This window comes from Lontra canadensis, unplaced genomic scaffold (assembly GCF_010015895.1).
Source record: "Lontra canadensis isolate GAN:19392208 unplaced genomic scaffold, GSC_riverotter_1.0 scaffold6, whole genome shotgun sequence".
NCBI lineage: Eukaryota > Metazoa > Chordata > Mammalia > Carnivora > Mustelidae > Lontra > Lontra canadensis.
The window spans coordinates 9,619,989-9,641,599 of record NW_022631000.1 but is presented as its reverse complement, the minus strand read 5'-3'; the positions used below and the strand labels follow the sequence as shown (position 1 = coordinate 9,641,599).

Here is a 21,611-nt window from a genome sequence, read left to right as displayed (position 1 = left end):
AAAAGGATAAAAATGATTTTGTCTAAATCTTATGGAAATTTTTGCACAGATTTTCATTAGTTAAAATGTATAACTTATGTTAGTGAGAAAAGGAAAGAGAAATATTAAGTAGCTAATTGAATTTTTTTCTTAAAGTGTTAAGAAAAAGAACAAAAAGAAATAAAGAAACAATAAAAACACAGAGCAGAAATTAATAATTGATACTATTTGTCTCTACTGAAATTAATAAAGATTAACAAGAATAAGATGTAATTCTCGCAAGGGCACTGTAAGAAGTGCACCCTTACACACTGTGGAGGAAGTATAAATGGATAGAACATTCTTGGAAATTTGGTAATCTGCATCAAGAGGCAAAAAGTTTATCTTCATTTTAGAGTCAACATTTTTGGTCAGGAAAAGCAATCATTAACATCAAAGATGAAAGTTCTATGACTTACATCACAGAGTCACTTAAAATATTAAAAAATAAGTGACTTAAAAGAGGAAAAGTTTTAAATAAATTAACGCAATGGAATACGTACTTGCCAAAAATGAGTGGTCGACAAACATGTTTTCTCTATGGTGGCAAGTGAAAAAAAAAAATAGGGTCAGGAATAATACATGCTGTTTAATAGAAGTTCTTTCAATACGTAATAATAGGATGTTAAAATAAAATACAGCCCAACCACCATAAGGATCCAAAGGAAGTACTAGATTATAGGCAAAATTTAAAAAGGAAGTAGTTTCACTTCAAAGGCGTAAAATGGTCAGGAGAATTCTGAGCAGGATTATTAGAGAGGATTTCTTGGGTAAGAGCACTCAAGTCAGTAGCATGGGGATTTAAGGAGACCATGGAGTTTTGGGCAACACTGTGTTCCATTGTTTGAATCTGAGGAATCCATATGAAACAGACCATGGCAGCAGAGTCGAGGGATATGGTTTAGGAAGTGTCACATGCCCAGAATTAGTTGGGACAGAGGTTTTTTCGTAGATCAGATATGGGGGGTGGGGAAGCTGATATAGAGTTGTCTTGGATCTTGTCCAGCTGAGCCCCTTGGAGAAATGAAGCCACCTCAGAAGAAGAGGGAGCTAGAGGTAGAACCAGAGAGTGGTTCCCACCCATGAACGGGTGTGCCCTCCTTCTCCCCCAGGGGACACGTGGCAATGTTGGGAGACATTCTGGTTGTCAGCGAGGCCGTGAGTGGGGGAGGGCGTGGTGCAGCTGCTCTCTATTGTTTAGAGACCATCTATTGTTTGGATGTTAAACATTCTCCAATGCACAGGACAATCCTGAACAAGAAAGAATTGTCTAGTCTGAAATATCAATTGTGCAGATATTGAGAAACTCAGACCTAGAACTTGTAGAAGGAGCCTTGAGGGGTCAGCTGGAATCAAAATGCCTGACGCATGTCTAGGGAATTGCAGGAGAGAGTCTCAGTAATGAAGGGGAGGCATGGTCTCAGATAAGGAGGGGATTTCCAACATCTGCCATCCCGAGAGCTCTGACACTAGAGAGCCATGACAGTGCCTGCCAAGTCAGCGGTGTCCTGCTCCCCCTTCTCTCTTACCTCCTCCTGCTCCTGCTCAGAGTTCTCAGAGAAGGGCTTAGCAAAATGCAGGAGAAAGTGAGAGAACCATGAGAGACTATGGACTCTGAAAAACAATCTGAGGGTTTTGAAGGGGCGGGGGGTGGGAAGTTGGGTGAGCCTGGTGGTGGGTATTATGGAGGGCACATATTGCATGGAGCACTGGGTGTGGTGCATAAACAATGAGTTCCGGTACACTGAAAAGAAATGAAAAAAATAAAAAATTATAATTAAAAAAAAAAAAGTACAGATATGCTAAATGAAGGAGAAGAGAAGAAAACAAGCCGTGCGTCCTTGCCTGTTCCCCAGCCATGTTTTTCCTGTAAGAAGAGGGAAAACACAGGCAACACTGACAGCTCCCTCTGAAAATATCCCTTCAGGTCTATCAACCTTTCAGTCAATCCTTCAGTCTCACTTATATTGCCCAGAGATGGGTGACAGACAAATCCTAGAAATTGCGTAATCTTTTATTATGACATATACATACGGTCTAGAATCCCTTCAGGCTAAACCTAAAGATGCCTAACCAAATTTTCTAAGCTTTTGAGACCTCTTTCAAGACACTGAGAAACACTAAAAATGTCCAATAGGGTACTACATGTACGTAACCATTATTCTAAGTATCACCCTATATTTGACTGTCAGACCTTGACTTGCTAAGGCCAGGAGTTGTGCATTACCACTGTTCGCTCTGGCTAATCCTGGATTCAGCTTCCATAATGCTTGAGAAGCAGAAGAGAGTCCTATTGCAGACTGTGCCCTCAATTAAAATATGTTGCCAGCGGTTTTTCTAAAGATCCCTTCATGTTCAATCAAGATAGTTATGTTCAGATTCCCAGATGACTACTCATTTTCTCTCTTCATCTCTCTTTCATTTCGTTATGCATTTCTACATCAAATATTGGTCACTTAATTTAATCACCTGGAGATGGGGAGAAGTCGAGAATGGTTAAGTTTTCCCTCCAGGAAAGCTGGAAATGTCATTTTCCCTGGGTCCCCTGACAGCTGTAATGATGAAGGTGCTGGCAGGATGTGAGAGAAATACCGTGTCCTTCCAAGGCATATATATCTGTCTTCCCAGTCGATCATTCCACAAAAGGACAAAAAGGACCAGAGATGCCAGTGTCAGAAGCTAGAGGGAAAGTCTTAGATGGTTACAGAATATCCTTTCATGTTTCTCCATAAAATCAACGATAATTGGTCTGAAGTTGAGAGCATTGTCTGTTTTCTAGGTCCAGAATTCTTACGACAGTGGCTGCTACAATTTTTTCCTCCAGTAGATGTTTTTGCATCTTTTGTGACCTAATATGTCGAATGGATCCCTTTCTGCTCTATAATATCAAACTTCAGATTGTATTCAGTTAATTAAATTTCTAAGCCTCATTACCCTGAACTGACATATAATCTTTTTATTTATTTTTAACAACTAGAACAGGTTGGACAGCCAAAATGACATGAACACATCCTCAAATTCTGTCACATTGTGGGTAGAAATGTCACAAAAATGTATTTGCTTCCAGCAAAGTTGAACTTTCTGATTTAATTTCTCTTTTCCAGGCTGTACAGGCCCTCAACGGCCAGCAAACTCTGAGTCCTGAAGAATTTACTGACTTGGTTTTTCATAAGATCGATATAAACAATGATGGTAAGGCAATTACTCTCCTTGGGCTTACTTTTTAAAAAATTCTACAAAGTAGTAGATGGTGGTGTGGGAATGCCATTAGGCAAAAGCATGAACCTTTCAAGAAAATCCTAGTTTTGATATCACTTGGGCTTCATAGTTTGGCCAATTCAATGTTCTCTAGTCAGTACAATTAAATTGAGTAAATATCTATTGAAAAAATACACACACACACACACACACACACACACGCACAAATATTTTCAGTTCGTGATGCTTGACACTTTGGGATATATGAACAAAGTAAAGAGAGGTACAAGGAAAGAAAAGTAGGAAAATATGATTTGAAGGACGCTCTTGTTCGCTTTGGGGTATGTTCTAGTAATTATTACTTTCTACTGGAGGTGTCGCATCAACTTGCCAATAAACTCAAGTTTTCCATAGTATAAAAATCATTTCTTCAATTGTGTAATTTACCTCTACTATCAGATTTTCCCCTTCCCTTTGAATACACACTTCTGGGAAGAGTTGTTGTATTTGCCTTCATTTCTGTTTTTCGTACCTTTTCTACATTTCTACTCTTTCTGCTAATTTTTCCATCTACTATTGCTACCCTCAAATCTGGCTTCCTCCTTAACTCAGAGAAGGTACACTTCTTGTCCAGAAGCTGAGTGTAAGGGAAGATGCAGACATTCTAGGAGAAGAGGGAATGCTTACACCGAAAGACTTTGATCTCAGTAAACTGATAGGGGAGCATATTGATTGGAGATTGAGGCAACCTATCTAGGAATGTTCCTTGAAAACAGAAAGTTTGACATTGTGGAAAAATATGAAGTTAGTAAGTGATTTAAGTGGGGAAAAGGGATGGATATGAGGTATTGGGACTCCAGCCATGGTTGCCATCAATCGAAGGTAACTTTTTCCTAAGAGCCAACGTGCCCACCATAGGTCACTTCTTTTAATGGACACTAGAGGGCAGTAGACACCCATGTTGAGTGTGGCAGTTTGCACACGTCTACTGTGGCAGCTCAGTCTGGCAGGATGGGATGGTGAGGGGGCTGGGAGGGAGTTCACATGAAACTGCCACTATGAATGAGCCAAACAACTGGACAAGAGTATAAATCTCAGAATAACACTTTAGAAATATATCAATCGCATTAATCTCCCTCTTAGCACCTAGTCCTAGTTTGCTTCACTTTAATTTCAAGTCAGCACGCTCATTTTCTAAATGACCAAGATCAGAGCCATTTGGTTGTAATCACTTATCTTTGGGTCTATCTAGATTGAGGGTAAAATAAGTCAGTTTATGTAAAAACCTACAAAACACAGATTCCGACTACCCAGAATCGACAAGGAAACTAAGTGCAGGTAGACAAGGACCAGAGAAATGGAAAGTAGAAGATCTTAGGAGGTAATGACAATTTTATTTAAAATATGCAACCGAAAATTCTAATCACCAAACAGGACAAATACTGTAGGTTTTCTTCTGTTTTAGTTTTTAATCTTAGAGGTGCTAGAGTATGGCAGGGATTGGAGTAGAGATGATAAAACGTTTCAGGCTGGGGCTGAAATCATTGGCCAAAGGACAAGTGTCATGGAAATAGATGGGACATTGTGAATGTTTCAGATTTAGTAATACAATAAAGATCAAAAGGGCAGGTCAAGAATGTTTGAAAATATCTCTGGATCCTGCATCTAGGGATGGAAGTCGGGGGAAAGGAAAAGTGACCTCTCCTGGAGAAGTTTGAGGATTGTGTTCTCCTTGAGAAGGGGCTTGATTTCTATTAGTGTGAAGGAACAGATAATGTGTTCCAGAAAACAAGAAAATGATGCAAGACTCTCTATTTATTATCTAAACAGTTTCCTTACAAACAAAGTAGAAGGAGTCAGTAAAATGGGAGAATGTGATTGGAAGGGCCTAGAAAAAGAAAGAGAATGTTGCAAAAGGATGCAAATCTAGAATAATGAAGGTGTTTTCTTGGACAATAACTAAGGATACCTACAGCCCAGGAAATGGGCTCTTTGATCTGAAAGAATATGTCAAAAGAAAGAGAATACATTTTTGTTTCTGGAATGGCTTATAGAACTAATCATGCAAATCATTTTCTCTGATGGAAATTTGTATTTAAGAAAAAAGATGTATATCATTGTCTTTACAATGAAGATATCAAATAAACTAGTTGCATTTTGGAACAACAGTGAACCACTGTTTCTTGGCAAATGCATATACACAACTGAAACTGATAGAATTTGCTTTTATATGCAAATTATTGGAGGTTGTTGTATTATCTCATCAAGAGACAGCTGGATCATTCTCTATATCAAGAAAAGGATGCTGAAATTGTACATTTGGACAAAGACAGACCAGAGCACCAGAAGGCAAGGAAAAGAAAGTAATGAAGACATAAAAGGTTGATATTTGCAGAAGTATAAAAGGATTTTCCCAGTATTTGACATAGGAAAATAAAGTGTTTCACTCACACATGAGAGTAAGCACCACTGGGGAAAATGTCTATTTATCTTTGTACAGATCGAAGTGTATATACCGCGAATAAGACTTTTTAAATTGTTAATTATTATTGTTATCAAAACATTAGTGTTGGGAGAAATAGAAATGTTAGTCAAGTTTACCAAAATAGTGTTGACTATGTACCAATGTATTTTTTAATTTTCAAACTGAAAAGCAAGCATACTATTTGTATCTGATAATCCAGTGAATGTTGAAACCAAAGATAAAGAAGATCACGATACACCAGGATACAACTTTAGGAACATAGACAAACATCCCAATTTGACTGCAAATTGTTTACAACAGAATGACCAACATCAAATTTGTTGGGACAAAAAAATACACCACAACTATGAAGTAATCTATACGTGATCATCATGGTAGTTAGCAAATCAAAGTTGGAAGACAAATCAAAAGAGAGGCATAGGATAAATGTTAACAAAACAAAAAGATGAGATTCTACAAACTCTGTGAGGGCAAGAACTATTTCTGTTTTATGTCCTTTGGTATTTCTTGCATGCTCACACTTCCTGACATGTACTAGTACCTTAATGAATAGTTGTTAGATGAATGAGTGGTAAGAAGATGTCATGAAAAGTGAAGGAAGAAATAAAAAAGAAACAAGCACAACATGCAATTTTTTTAAAAAAAGATTTATTTCTTTATTGGAGAGAGAGAGCGAACAAGAGAATAGAAAGAGAGCACATGCACACACTAGTGGGGGAAGGGGCAGCGGGAGAGAGGGACAAGCAGACTCCTCACTGAGTAGGAAAGCCAAAACAGGGCTCCATTCTAAAACCCTGAGATCAAGACCCAAGCTGAATTCAAGAATCAGATGCTTAGCTGACTGAACCATATAGGCCCCCCACAACATGCAATGTTATCTGTAGGAAGAAAGATAACATCTGCAATGTTATGTGTCTAGACTACTTTGGAAATTAACATACATGTGTGTATGCTCACTTCACAAATTGTAAGTGCAATTGATTAGCAGGAGTTAATTACTCCTGGAAAGTGAAACTGCAGGGACAGAAAGAGATTATGGGGGGGATTCTTTCATTTCATTACACCTTTTTGTAGTGCTTAAGTTTTGTATCATGAGCATATATTATTGTAATAAATCGACAAGAAATTTTTTTATTCTTATATTATGAACAAAAGCATCAGAAAGGAAAACGTGAAGAGAATGACAAGGACAGAAGATTGGAAGTTCAATATTCAATGTTATTGAGGAATGAAAACAGGCAGGACAGCAAGACAAGTCAGGATAAATGGTTAAGCATGGAGTTCTGCAGCCTTTCCTGCAGGAAGAATAGCAAGCGTGTTCTACCATCCACTGCCTAGGAGTCATTCTTGACATGACTTAGGAAGATTTATAGCAGAAAGCATCCAGAAGTTTAACCTGGCACCAAACAGCACAGGGGCAGCGGAGATGTCAGTGGCTCATAGTACTAAACCGTGAAAGTGAAAAGAGACAGAACAAGACCAAAGACGAAATGAAAGAGGTGATTATTGGGTGGATATCTTGGGTAAAAGAAAACAGGGACAGGACATGAAGACATTTTATTGAGCAGTTACCCAGAAGGACCACTGTCGTCAGCCAGAACATTGTAGAAAGCCACAAGAGTCACAGCGACTCAAGCTGGGAAGCAGAACTACCAGGGAGAAGAGGGCATCGGGTTTTCTCGTACAAGAGAAGAACTGCTGCACTTAAAAACTGGGCTATAGAATGCTGCTAAATGCCGCTAGCGCCACCTTGCTAGTGACTACAAAACTGTGTCGTGTAAAATCTTTAATGGTTCCAGCCCTTGAAAATCTGGTCGTTATCATCTCCTGAGACCCCGCCACCAACCTTCTCCCCACTCCCCCCCACCCCGTTCCCATTTCTGCTACTTTCCCAGCCCCACTACACTGTTCACCAACTTCTAATTTAAAAGCGTTAGAAAGAATTGACAAAAAGTCCTTCACACAGGCTGGTTTCTTTCAAAACTTCTTTAGAGGAAAAATGATAACGTGGGCTTGTATAGGAAATCTTGGCTTTTCTTTTGAGGAGAGAGGGTAGGAGGCCTTTTTTTGTTTTGTTATGAAAGATAATATAAGAGGTTAATGGGGAGAAATACAGGACCCAGGAATATCAACAAGATAACGTGATTGCAAAAAGAAGGCTAAAGAAAATATTCACAGGTAACCTGTATCATCAATGAAGCTACTGAAATCGGTAGTGGGTGATAGAAGAGCATTGACCTTCAGGGTCCCCAGGAGGAGAGAAAGTATCCACAAATGCAACCAACAACACTAAACCATGTAGCTATAAATGATGTATATATGTGTATTTCAACATGTAAAAATAAAATTGTCTTCTTTTGAATTATGCCTTACAAATACTGAAATGTGTCTTGAAATATACAACAAAATAATACAAACTCAAACAATTGATTGAGATCCTTTTGAACTCTGTGATCTCCAGCTCAGTCACCTCTTACTGGCTTTGGCTCTATGGTGGTAGATTTTTTTTTTTTTTTTGAAGGAAACTTCTGGACCTGCATAGGCAATACTTTTTAGACAGATTCAGAAATCATCCTTTTAATTTGTTTGGGCATAAATCTGCAGGCAAATTAAAAGGGATTAGAAAGCAATGTTTAAGAGCATCAGATAAAAGAAAGCAGTTTGTCAGCATGTTTTCTGAGCACCTGTCACATTCCAGAACAGTAGCATTGGAGGAAATGGCACTTGTAGCTGGGACTTACTATGTGTTTGATGAGTAAGTGAACGAATGCTAAGTGCTAGAGGGAAAAGAGGAAAATTCCAAAGTAAGTACTTTAAATAGAAATAGTAAATGTTGTCAGTTGCTATAGGTAGAAGTTGGCTTAATTTCAAAAAAAATTTTTATGGTAAGTGGTTAGGTAATGTGAAAAAAATAAATATGCAGAGTTCACACATGTTTTGAGAAAAGAGAAAAAACAACAGCGAAGACTTCCATCCTCTAATTTGCTAAGGGAGTAGAACTTAAAAGTTCTCATCACAAGAAAAAAAAAGTATAAAGTATAACTTACCTGCGGTGATGGATTTTGCAAGATGTGCATGTATCAAATCATTACATTGTATACCTTAAACTGAAACAGTGTTATATGTCAATTCTATCTCAATTCTTTTTTAAATGTTTTTAAAAGAAATCCCATCTTTTATCTCTTTGCCATACCAGTAGCCTGTGTTGCTTTTTACTTGACATGGTGACTATACCCTCCACATCCTCAGACACAGCTCCTTCCTCCCGCACTGGTGACAGCAGACAAGTGTTATAACTGAGTGATCAAAACCCACTTCAGTTACCCTGTCTCCACTCTCACTTCTCTTTTGGTTATGCGAAGCCCCTAGAAATTTGAATAACTTTTGCGTGGGGAATTTAGCAGCTATGATTTCTTTTTGCAAAAATTGATAAGATTATTTTGTTGTTGTTGTTTATGGTTCCCGTGACCCAACACGCCACTCCATGGCTGTCCCCATCCCCACACTTACTACTCCTCATTTTGTTTTTTCTCTTTAACTTTGGTTCATTCCATTCCATGATTATACATCCCCTGTGAGACATAGATGACTTCATGCTTACCCTGTGCGTCTTGCACAAACTTCTTTGGCATAAGGAAAACATAAGGAACAAAGATTCAATTTCCATTTAAAAAACGTGTTTTAGAATTTTGCTACTGAAACCAAGAGGAAGGTATCTTATGAGAATGTGATGATCCATGTTTATTTATATTTGAATCACTATTGTGATGTTTTGGATATTTGATTTTATCCACTAAAAAGTATCTCAGGCCCTGCTGACTGTTTGCCTCAGATGTTCATTCTCTAGTTACTGAATGTTCTTGGTTTGTCTTTGGCTGCCCTTCCACATAGCCACAAAACCTATTTGGTACAATCACTTTGAGATCAGAGCTACATCTATACCCCTTGACTTGAAGACATTCATGTGCAACCACATCCCAGTAGACTCTAAGCCCAGGGTGGGTGGTGGTCCAGTGAGGCCAAAGAAAAGACCTGGAGACAGCAATCAAGACATAGGGGTTTTTGTTTGTTTGTTTGTTTGCTTGCTTTTGTTTTTGTTTTTAAAGATTTTATTATTTATTTGAGAGAAAGAGAGAAAGTGAGCATGAGCAGGGGAAGGGCAGAGGGAGAAGGAGAGAGAGAAGCAGACTCCCCATTGAGCAGGGAGCCTGATATGGGACAAGACAGAGGTTTATTGGGAGAACTTATGTATAGGGAATCCAGGAGTGGCCTCCTGGTTTGAACAACTGCTGCAGACATCTCTGTGCATCAAGTTTTATATCATAGTAATTTAACCTAGCAACTATTAGTGGCCCTTCCCCTCCTTGCATTGAGAGAGCTTCCAAGGAAACCAAGGTCTGCCACCTGGACACTTTTTTAAGGGAGATACTCCAGGTTGGCCAACCCCAGGGCTCCTGATCACTTGAACACTAAACAATGCATTCTACATCACATTCTGCTTGATGGGAATATAGAGAGAGGACAGACTCTCTACATTTTCAAGACAGTGATTAACAAGGGCATTTGGAGGTGCTTACACAAACTAGCTATCCAGCATGTACCATAAAGCTCATAATTACAAACAAATGAGTCAGCAGAGAACCCCCATCCTTCCAAAATGTTGAAAAGTTGTCTTGTGGGATGAGGCTTGTGCCAAAACATAGCAGCCATGGTACATGGGTATAAGGCAATGGTTTTATAGCCTGGGACTCGCCAGGATGGGTCCACGGCTTAAGTCAAACTGATGAAATTAAGAATAAAACATGAGAGGGGAGCCTGAGTGGCTCAGGTGGTTGAGTGTCCAACTCTTGATCACAGCTCAGGTCTTGATCTCAGGGTCATAAGTTCAAGCTCCACATTGGGCTCCATGCTGGGCGTGAAGCCTACTTAAAAAAAAAAAATCAGAAGTCAGCCTACCAATAATTATATGTGGAATGAATTAATGTTTAAATTTTTTAGGGGAAGCTGGGGGGCTCAGTTGGTTAAGCGTCTGACTCTTGGTTTGGCTCAGGTCATGATCTCAGGGTCCTGAGCTTGAGCCCCACGTTGAGCTCCATGCTCAGTGTGGAGTCTGCTTGTTCTTCTCCTTCCCCTTGCAAATGCTCTCTGTGTCTCTTTCTTTCTCTCTGTCTCAAATAAATAAAATCTTTAAAAAAAAAAGGTTTAACCTTCCTCACAGCTTTGGATAGTCCCTGGAATTATTTCCTTAGAGAAGAAGGTTGAAAACAACCTTAAACATAGTCATTTCCTCTTGATCTTAGAAATCAGCAATATTCATGCTCCTATCACTTGCTCATATCTTCAAGATTAAATGTCAAATAATCGATACTATGTAGAGACATGACTGTGTATGTGAACACAAGTGCATTGCTAATGTTCTCCACTCAAAAACAGGTTGTAGTTGGGGCACCTGGGTTGTTCAGTTGATTAAGCTTTGGACTCTTGATTTTAGCTCAGGTCATGATCTCAGGGTCATGAGCTTGAGCCCCGCATCAGGCTCTGCACTGGCCATGGAGCCTGCTTGAGATTCTTTCTCTCTTTCTTCATCTGCCCCTCCCCCTGCCCCTGCTTGCACTTCCTCCCCACCCCCCTTAAAAAATTAGATTGTATTTGCCATCGATGATTTCACTGGCAACCCTATCATTGAACGCTTTTCTGTGTAAGGATATTCAAAGAATTGAGAGTCTGGTTGAGGTGAAAGGATGTCAGAAGAATATCAAGAAAAGTACCAGGGAATATATTATATACACAAGTGATTGGTATGAACAAAGCCTCTTGTTAATTGTTCATTTATTATTTTCTAGGAGAATTGACGTTAGAAGAATTTATCAATGGCACGGAAAAAGATCAAGATCTTCTGGAGATTGTTTCCAAGAGCTTTGACTTTTCTAATGTACTGAAAGTGATCTATAATAAGAAACAGTCAGACACAGATGGGAGGCTTCCTTTAAGCCACGTGAGAAGGCTGATCTAGAGAAGGTGGAAATGAAGCAGCTGTGAGCCATGAGAATGCCTTTCCCAACTTTCAGTGGATGCAAGACTTTCGGTTGAGAAGAGATGAAATTCTCCCACATACATGCTATTGATTTCAGGTTTTTATTATAATTGGTATCGGCTTGTGAATACATAATTTAAGTCCCATGGATACTTCCATGAAGATCTTAGGCAAAATAATTGTTGCTCTTCTATCTATATTAGTGGTTTCTCTACAGATTAGAACACGATGATTAAACTGAAGGATTATCTCCATCCTTTCAAAATAGTGCTCACATGTATATTTCCTTGCACACCTAAATTAATCTGCATCTTGAAATACACCTGGATAATCTGGGCAGTGTCTCCATACTTTAACATTCTTCTTAAACATGCATTCAGCAAATATGTTTGCTGCCTCGTGGCTCCTGTTGTATCTCTCTACTATAAGTGACCAAGTTCCGGTCTACAGAGACAGTTTTTTCTTCCCTTTTTCTCTTATTCTGACCCTGAATCCTGTCTTGAATCAGTAATAATGTTCTGCTCCAAAGGAAAAGTCTTAAGCTCTGTAGTAAAAGGAGAAAATTTCAGGCTGGGCAATGAGAATGTTTCTGCTGATTTGTTATAAATCTGGGTCCAGTTGTGCATGAAAATGGGATGCATCATCTGTAATTATTATGCCAGTTGGGGGTTTGATCAGAACAGCAGACAGCCAGGCTATGCAACAACAAGCACTTGACATTTTAAATGGTCCTGACATTATAGCTCTGACATTTCATTTTTTATATCCTTTCCAAAAAATGAAATGATGAATGAGATTTCTTGATGGGTTAGAACTTTTTAAGTTTTGGGTTCTGTATCATGGGCCCATTAGTGCATCTGTCAATGCAAGGCTTTCTTGTGGGAACACAGTGGAGGCTGAAGAGCAGATGTGAGCTCTCTTTATATTAAGACCTTTGTAATTATGCTTTCATATTCAGATTTGGGCTAAACACACACAACTGAAACTACAAAGACAGACTTGGATGGCCCTGTCTCCCTCGTGGTTACAGATGTGGGTAAAAATGTGGATTAGAGATACAGATGAGGCATGCATGGTGGTAGAAATGAAGTATAAATGGAGGTAGAGAAGTTATAGATGAAGGTATAGATGAAAATGCAGAGGAAGGTAGTCTAGATGGGTGTGGAAATATTCTGTGGTTTTCCAAAAGATTTTGAGATTTGCAAAGAAGTGCACAATGTATGTTGAAGAAAAAGTATTGCTGGTACAGTAAAGTAAGAAAAATCATCACAGCCATAATGACACAAAGTTCTACTCATTTGCTGACAGTGGGCTATCCATTGGACTCTGAACTTTCTAGCAGTAGAAGGGAAAAGGAAAACATCATGACAGTCTTGCCCAAGCAACAACCCCATCTTGTAAGTGGCATTTGATTTCATCATGGCCCCCCCATTCCTCTGAGGCACCTAGTGTCCTTTCCATAGAAAACTGGGTCCCAGCGTCCCCTTGCAACCTTCTACATCCTAATAACTCTGACCTTTCCCCTTTGTTCTTCTAGCCGAGGAGGGTAGCTGCTTCCAGCCATTTCTGTGTTGCTTCTTCAATGTCCTCCCTTTGCTTTTTCACTCCTCCAATGTCTTTCTCACTAATACCTTATATTAATGCTGTTAATCAGTGTGATTTCTGTTTCCTTGACTGGATCCTGACTGATTCTGTGTCTTGACGGACTGAAAGGTCAGTCCTCATTCAGGTGTGTAACCCACCCCCTCCTTTCCTTGCATGCCCTGATATTTGCTTTGGAACTGTGCTGAGTGGGCTTGTTTAATCCTAATGGCCCAGTGGTGTGGCTGTTATCCCCACTTTATGTCTGGCACCTGAGACTCAGAGAAGTGATACCACTTTCTTAGAGTCCCTGCCTGGTAGTGTCCCTTTAGCACCACCTATAGATTGAGCTTTATAGGGAAACAGCCAGCAAAGGAGAAAGGTACTGAAAAGGACCCCAGTCTAGCATCACAGAGCAAAAAATGGAAGGATAAAGTTGGAGCCAAGTGTATATAGCTTAATTTTCAGCACTATACCACCAACGCTGCACTATCAGCACATTTGGGATAGTTGGTGTGAGCCAAGTAGACACCTTAGGAACCAGCACCCCCCCCCATAGTTTCTATAGTCAGAGCATCCAAGGTCTGCCCTACCACAGGGCTCATCTTGTACTTTATGCTTTCAACCCTGTAGTTCTCCTCTGGCTTCACCCTGTTGCCTCTTACTGGATCCTCCTCCACCCATCACCCCCTTTGGAATCATGACTGATTTGTCTAGTGCACCCAGGTTAGGTTTTGGTTTTTCCCTGGATCTCTCAGATTTCTAATCTCTTTTCCATGCCCTTTATGTGGTGCTCATGCCTCCCAAGTTGACCCCAGGGCTTATGGTGAAGAGGCAAGAGTGGTACCCCCTTCCCTTTTCAAAGAAGAGTGTCATCTGTAAGCAGGGCAGACAGGCCCACATAGTACAAATTTGTTAGCTTCTTAGGGAAAAAGGTTAGTGGGTACAGAGAATGTGAAGATACTAGCTGCTTTTGATAAGAAAACAGTTCATGAAATAGTTATCTGACCCATAGTTTTGCTGAGGATAGTCCTAAGAAGGGGAAAAGTCTGAAATTCAGGTACAAAAGAATTTAGATTAATTCATGGTAAGGTAAGACAGAAAAAAAAAAGAGGTCAGAAAAACAGAACTATATCCTTTCCCTTGTCTCCATCTCCCTCTCTCTTTTAAGATTTATTTACTTATATGAGAGAGAGAGAGAGAGGGTAAGTGGGAGGGGCAGAGGGAGAGGGAGAAAATCTGGAGCAGACTCTGCCTGAGTGTGAAGCTGATCTCATGACCCTGAGATCATGACCCAAGCCAAAATCAAGAGTCGGAGTCTTAACCGACTGAGCCACCCAGGTGCCCCCCTCAAGTCTCCATCTCTTAAGGTCTATCTCCCCAAGATCATGTTCTTTCTCCATGCTTTCCTCTGTAGCTTAGCACCATGAGCCTGGTCCAGGAAATAGTCCTAATCTACATAGGAAGTCATGTTACTTGAATGAACTGGGGATTTTAAAATAAATCCCTTCCTCCTTCAGATGATAAGCTTTAAGTAGAACCTACTGCCCAGTGACTTTTTTTTTGGGCAGGTTTTTTTTTTTTTTAATTTTTTAATTTAAACAGAATTCCATGTGTTTCCCCCCAGTGGTTTTACAGTAAAATTTCAAGTAAGGAATTTTATGACAAGTAGGGCCTAGTGTGTGAAGAACCTCAACAACCTTAGGTTAATGTCTAGACTATCACTTCCATTTACCAAGGGGCAGTGTTCCAACCAGCATTATAACCATCTAATGAGAATCAGCATCCTCCAACACATTCTTTGTTCCTACAATGGCTTGATGTTCTGAAGGAAAGACACTATTTTAAAAAGAGATAAGGTATTAAAAGATTTGATCATCTTAATCTTATAAAAGTGACACCCCCCCAAGAGATTAAAGTCATATTACATCTCTCTATGGATTTGAAGATGCACCGGAAGATGGCCTACGTCTTTGGTCCCAAGTCTTGAGAAAGAAAGGAAGAAAAAAGAGGAAAAGAGATGAGTGGCAGCTGGTCCAGGGTAAGAACAAGCTCTAATATGATTTATCTTCTTTCTCCTCATGTTAGTAGCTGATGACCAGCTGCTCCTTCAATTAAGCCTTGGTTCTTTCTGGCAGGGACATGGAATATTTCACCTAGAGAAATACCTGCTGATACAGAACAGGGGTTTAGATCACAAAGGTAGGCTGTGGGGGCAGGACAATGGTTTAAGTGGGGCAAATATTTCCTTTTTTTATTTCCAAAATGTGTTGGCACAAATGTAATGTGGAATTAAATGAGAAAAGTGGTTTGTTTAAAATTAAATATATGACCAAAAGGGGAAGTGAAGTGACTTAAAGGAAGGACTAGCACATTGAAGAAACAATATGATGGCTGGAGACAGCCTGCTGCTCTGCCTACCCTCCACCCCCCACTTATATTAGAATAACCTTTAAACATGAAAATGAAATACGGAAAAGTCCTGACATTTAAAACCAAGCTAGGGTCTTATGCTTGCTTAAGAAATCTAAATCATTAAAACTGTGTGGACAGGGAATAGCTTTTTTAATACTTGGAGTTTGTTTCTGGGGACAGCTGTAGGTAAGCAAAATTGGACATTCAAATAAAAGCCAGAGAATACCGAGCTTTATCCGTGGGATAACTGACAACACTGAGAAAGATATTTAGGGAGGCAGAATTGCTTGATGGAGTCAGCGCAGGACTGAGACCACATGTGGATTCCTGGGACCTCCAGCAGGCCATTTGCCCTTCTGGGTCTTGGATCCTCAGCTTTCCAGAGAGACGACAAATCTTTGAGGTCCCTTCCACCTCCATTTTTTAAAATTCCATCAAACCTTAATAATGTAGGGAATGACACCTCAGTACCTCAAAAAAATTATTAGTTACCTAAAAACAAAATTTACGGAACAAATTGTATCTGATATAACTTGCATGAAGCCCAGATTTTTTTTTTTTTTTTTTTTTTTTTTACTGATGGTCAGTGAGTTTCAGGTTGCCACCTGTAGACTCTCTGTTGTCTCCAGTTGTTACTTTTTGTCCATACCCCTCATTCTGAGTGGCTCTTCAGCATGTATAGAACAGTGGGTTAGTGATAGACTTCCTGCCTAGAAGTCACCTGAAAGTCTTTTTCAGAATTTAAAAAAAAAGTAATATCCCTGGTAGTTCTTTTTTTTACATTTTTATTTATTTATTTGAGAGAGAGAGAGAGCATTAGCTAGGGGAGAGGGGCAGAAGGAGAAGCAGACTCCTCGCCAAGCAAGGATCCTGATGCAGGACTCAATCCCAGGACCCCAGAATCATGACCCAAGACGAAGGCAGATACTCAACTGTCTGAGCCACGCAGGCGCCCCATCCCTGGTGATTCTAATGCATGGCCGGGTATGAAAACCACAGTCATTCACATGTCCTCTGTGAGAGACCCTTCTCTATAGTCACCCTGAAAAGGCCAGTGTCCATCTGACACGACATGAGATAACATAGGTAAGCACCTAGCACAGTGTGTGGTATGTTACATACCTAATACATACTTAGTGCATGTTTGTTCCTCTTTTTGCACTTTTCAACGCTTAGATACATGGAGTTAAGGTTATTTCTTAGGGATTAGTTTCCATTCTGACCTAGAGGGAGGCTACATTCTTGTCCCAGACACTTTAATCTCTCTGTTCTCAAGTCACGTTTAATAGGTCCTTCTAATGAGGTCTGAGAAAACAATTATCTATAAACTATTACCTCTGAATGGGCAAAATCTTTAAAATGCCCACAGGGAATGGGCCCTCAAGCTGTCAGTTATACAGACTTTAAGATTTTCCTCATGCTAACATGACAATGTGCCCTCATCCATTTTCAGGCAAAAAAATCTAATGAGACTGCACACTTGGTCTCTCCACCAGCACATATGTTCATTTTTTTTTGCTCAGAAACTTTACATTTCTAGAACATGTATACTTTTAATGAGCATTTTAGGAAATATAAAAAACTATACTATAGTACAGATAATACAAAAGCTAGTAACTCATTAATATAATGTACATGTTATGATCATTTAATCTGTATTATTTAGAACAACATATATGAGAATATTAAGTAAAAATACATCTGGAACTTAACTTCTTTCTCTACCAAACTGTCATCCCCCACACTACCAGCCCACTCTCTGCTGCCATTGTCTCTTACCTGGATTATTACATCAACCTCCTAACTAGTCTCCTTGTTTCCATGCTTGTCTCTCCACAATCTTCTGTGGGTAGAGCAGCCAGAGGGATCCAACCAATGCATAAGGGCAGATCCTGTCATTCCAAACCCCCAGTGGGAGTGGCCTTCAGATCGTTACTTCATCTGCTCCCCTCTTCTCCCCTCCCCTCTGGTCCTCTCCCCTCCTCTCCCCTCCTCTCCTCTCCCGTTTCTCACCTCATCTGCTGCTTCTCTTCCCTCATTCACACCATTTCAGCCATAATGGCCCCTTTTCTTTTCCTAAAACACACCAGTCACCAGCCCTCCTCAGGGACTTCTTTCTTGCTCTTCTGTCTGCCTGGAAGTCTTTGCCCCAGATGTCAACATGGCTATTTCTCTCACCTCCTTTAAGCTATTGCTCAATTGTCACCTTCTCAGTGAAGTCTCCCCACCCCCCAACCTTTCTAACATCGCAAATGTACCTCCCCATCCACCCCCACACTCCCGAGGCCCCTTTTCTGTTTAAATTTATTCCGTAATACTATCATCTTCCAACCTGTTCTGTTGTTGCTTATTTTGTTTATTCTTTGCCTCTCCCCATTAGAACACAAATTCCACAAGGCAGAGATTTTTGGCTGCTTGGTTTATTAACATACAACACTGAAGACGGAGCCTGGCACACAGCAAGCACTCAACAACTATTTCTTGAATGAATAGAGGAACTATGACACTTGCCAATGATTATGCATCTCAGTCATGATGGAGACAACAGAACTCTCTTTCTTCTCTTTGCTGTCTTTTCCAAGTCATGTGTCCCTTCATTGTGTCATAAAGGTCATAATGGAAAAAAAATTTTTTTTATTATCCTAATTAGTTTCCATGGGAACTCATATAATCCAACTGATGCTGCCATTTTAAAAAATGCTTTTGAAATTGGCTTTTAAGCAGTTTCTTGATCACACAAGAAAATCATTATGTTATCATCATATTATCATCACAGCTGGCTGATGGTTTTGTTTTGTGGTTTGTCCATTTTTGTAACCTAAATAATATTTATTTACACTCTGGCTACCTGACTTGACTACAAATGATTTCTGGCTCTTCTCAGAATTTAAAATATATTCTCAAAGAGTAGAATGATATGCTATCACTGAGAGCAAAATGCTTCTCAAAATATAAGTAGATTCTTAAATACTTAAAAATCTAAACAAACAAACCACCTAACCTATTGGATCAAAATTTAAAGGTAAATGATAAGTTGAGTTTATTTGTACAAGTGTGACAAAGATCTAAAATATAAAATTTCAGACGAATTTATAAGAAAAACATCCAGACTCCAAAGATGGGGAAGTTATCAGGATAGAAAATTTGCAAAGACACAAGTAAAACTGATTACTACAACAAACACAGAAAAGAGTTTCCAAAGTCACAACTAACTGGGGGAAAAAAGCCCACCACAAATTAAAACACAACTTAGAAACAGTTCCACATATTATATAAAATTTAAATTTTCTTTTAAAACTCAATCATAGAGGCGCCTGGGTGGCTCAGTGGATTAAAGCCTCTGCCTTCGGCTCAGGTCATGATCTCAGGGTCCTGGGATCGAGCCCCGCATCGGGCTCTCTGCTCAGCAGGGAGCCTGCTTCCCCCCTCTTTTGCAGCCGGCGTGACAAATCAATCAGGAACGTGAGGGTAAGAGGATGGTGAAAAGAAATTAAGAGACAAAGAGATGGGGGCAGGAGGAGCACTGAGGAGGATGTCCAACAGTGCTAAGTTTATTCAAAGCATTAAGGCCATATATATAGTGATATTACATCTGTGTCTAGTTAAACAACCACGAGTTCCTCGTGACGCCAAATGGCTGTTGCCAGTACAAATACAGCAAACCTGAAAGTAATTTTTGGGCTGTACTAGGGCAGCAAGGACCAGCCACGAACTTTTGACCCCAACCGAATTGTTCTCATTTGTTTAGCAAGCGTGTGGGGTGTGGGAAGTCACGTAGGCGAGCGCGCAACACATAGCACAGACCCTTTCCCAGTGCTACTCGACTTGATCGACCTAAGCCTTTTGTTCGGCTATTCCGCCTTTAAAGGAGGCACAAGTCAGGGCCTGCTTTGGTCCTCGTCTCAAGCCTTATTGCGGCCGCCCACACCCTTCTCTCTCTGCCTGCCTCTCTGCCTACTTGTGATCTCTGTCTGTCAAATAAATAAATAAAATCTTTAAAAAAACCCTCAATCATAAGATGGTAATAGTAGGGGAAATAGGATAACAGATACAAAAGAATTCTTTTATTTTTGTAACTTTCCTATACATTTCAAATTAGTTCAAAAAGAACAACAAAAATGGATGCTCTGTTGTGTTTCATTGCTCTATTCCCACATTGATTCCATTCTCCTTAATTACTATAGCATCAAGATAGTCTTAATATCTGGTATCTGCCTTCTTCGCAATTGTCTCACTATTCTTTTTTTTTTTAAGATTTTATTTATTTATTTGACAGAGATCACAAGTAGGCAGAGAGGCAGGCAGAGAGAGAGGAAGGGAAGCAGGTTCCCCGCTGAGCAGAGAGCTCGATGCAGGGCTTGATCCCAGGACCCTGGGATCATGACCCGAGCTGAAGGCAGAGGCTTTAACCCACTGAGCCACCCAGGCCCTCCTGCCTGTTTGATTTCTTTTCTTTTTTTTTTTTTTAATTTTTTATAAACATATTTTTTCCCCAGGGGTACAGGTCTGTGAATCGCCAGGTTTACACACTTCACAGCACTCACCATAGCACATACCCTCCCCAATGTCCATAATAACCCCCCCAACTCCCCTCCCCCCAGCAACCCTCAGTTTGTTTTGTGAGATTAAGAGTCACTTATGGTTTATGTCCCTCCCAATCCCATCTTGCTTCATTTACTCTTCTCCTACCCCCTTAACCCCCCATATTGCATCACCTCTCCCTCGTATCAGGGAGATCATATGATAGTTGTCTTTCTCCGATTGACTTATTTCGCTAAGCATGATACCCTCTAGTTCCATTCATGTCGTCGCAAATGGCAAGATTTCATTTCTTTTGATGGCTGCATAGTATTCCATTGTGTATATATACCACATCTTCTTTATCCATTCATCTGTTGATGGACATCTAGGTTCTTTCCATAGTTTGGCTATTGTAGACATTGCTGCTATAAACATTCAGGTGCACGTGCCCCTTCGGATCACTACGTTTGTATCTTTAGGGTAAATACCCAGCAGTGCAATTGCTGGGTCATAGGGTAGCTCTATTTTCAACATTTTGAGGAACCTCCATGCTGTTTTCCAGAGTGGTTGCACCAGCTTGCATTCCCACCAACAGTGTAGGAGGGTTCCCCTTTCTCCGCATCCTCGCCAGCATCTGTCATTTCCTGACTTGTTAATTTTAGCCATTCTGACTGGTGTGTGTCTCACTATTCTTGACCCTTATATTCCCATACAAAATGTAACAACAGCTTGCCAATTTCTGCAAAATCACTGTTGGGATCCTGATAACTTCCCCATCTTTGGAGTCTGGGTGTTTTTCTTATAAATTCGTCTGAACTTTTATATTTTAGATCTTTGTCACACTTGTACAAATAAACTCAACTTATCATTTACCTTTAAGTTTTGATCCTATATTCCATTATAGGTCAGTGTGGGGAGAATTAACCGTACAAGGTATGTGCTGTACCAACATATTGTATATATATCTGCCTCTGTTTCGGCTCCCTGAGCTCCTTTCTCAGGTCCTGTATATCAGGTAAAGCTGGGCCTGATCAGAGCTTGGATCCCTCCAGATTTACTGTCTTGTCTGATGGGTGTACAACCTATTTTTCCACTTGGAGTATTCCCTTCTGATAAAATTTTAATCCAGTGTGGCAAATAAAGCTTGTCTTTCTGTCTTCTAAACCAAGTTCCATTTTAGCTTGTGTGCATATCATGGTTTAAATTGATGACTCTGCTTACATACCAGTTTAGGAGTGGAGGATGTGGATTAATTCCAATGTAGTATCAACAGCAGAAACTTAGCTCAAAATAGCTGAAGTCAAAAAGGGAATCTACTCCTCACAGAAATATGCAGGCAGCTAAATACAAGGCTAAATA

At 39.9% G+C, this 21,611-nt stretch overlaps 1 protein-coding gene across 1 annotated transcript in view; it reads left to right on the top strand.

Moving 5' to 3' along the window:
• Window positions 1-11,899, top strand: part of GUCA1C (guanylate cyclase activator 1C) — a 28,686-nt gene extending 16,787 nt beyond the window's left edge. The window contains exons 3-4 of the mRNA XM_032852650.1: window positions 3,123-3,210; window positions 11,545-11,899. Of these exons, the coding sequence (XP_032708541.1) occupies window positions 3,123-3,210; window positions 11,545-11,714 (258 nt within the window). The 3' untranslated portion in view covers window positions 11,715-11,899. The remainder of the gene's footprint in view (window positions 1-3,122; window positions 3,211-11,544) is intronic.
• Window positions 11,900-21,611: the final 9,712 nt, after the last annotated feature.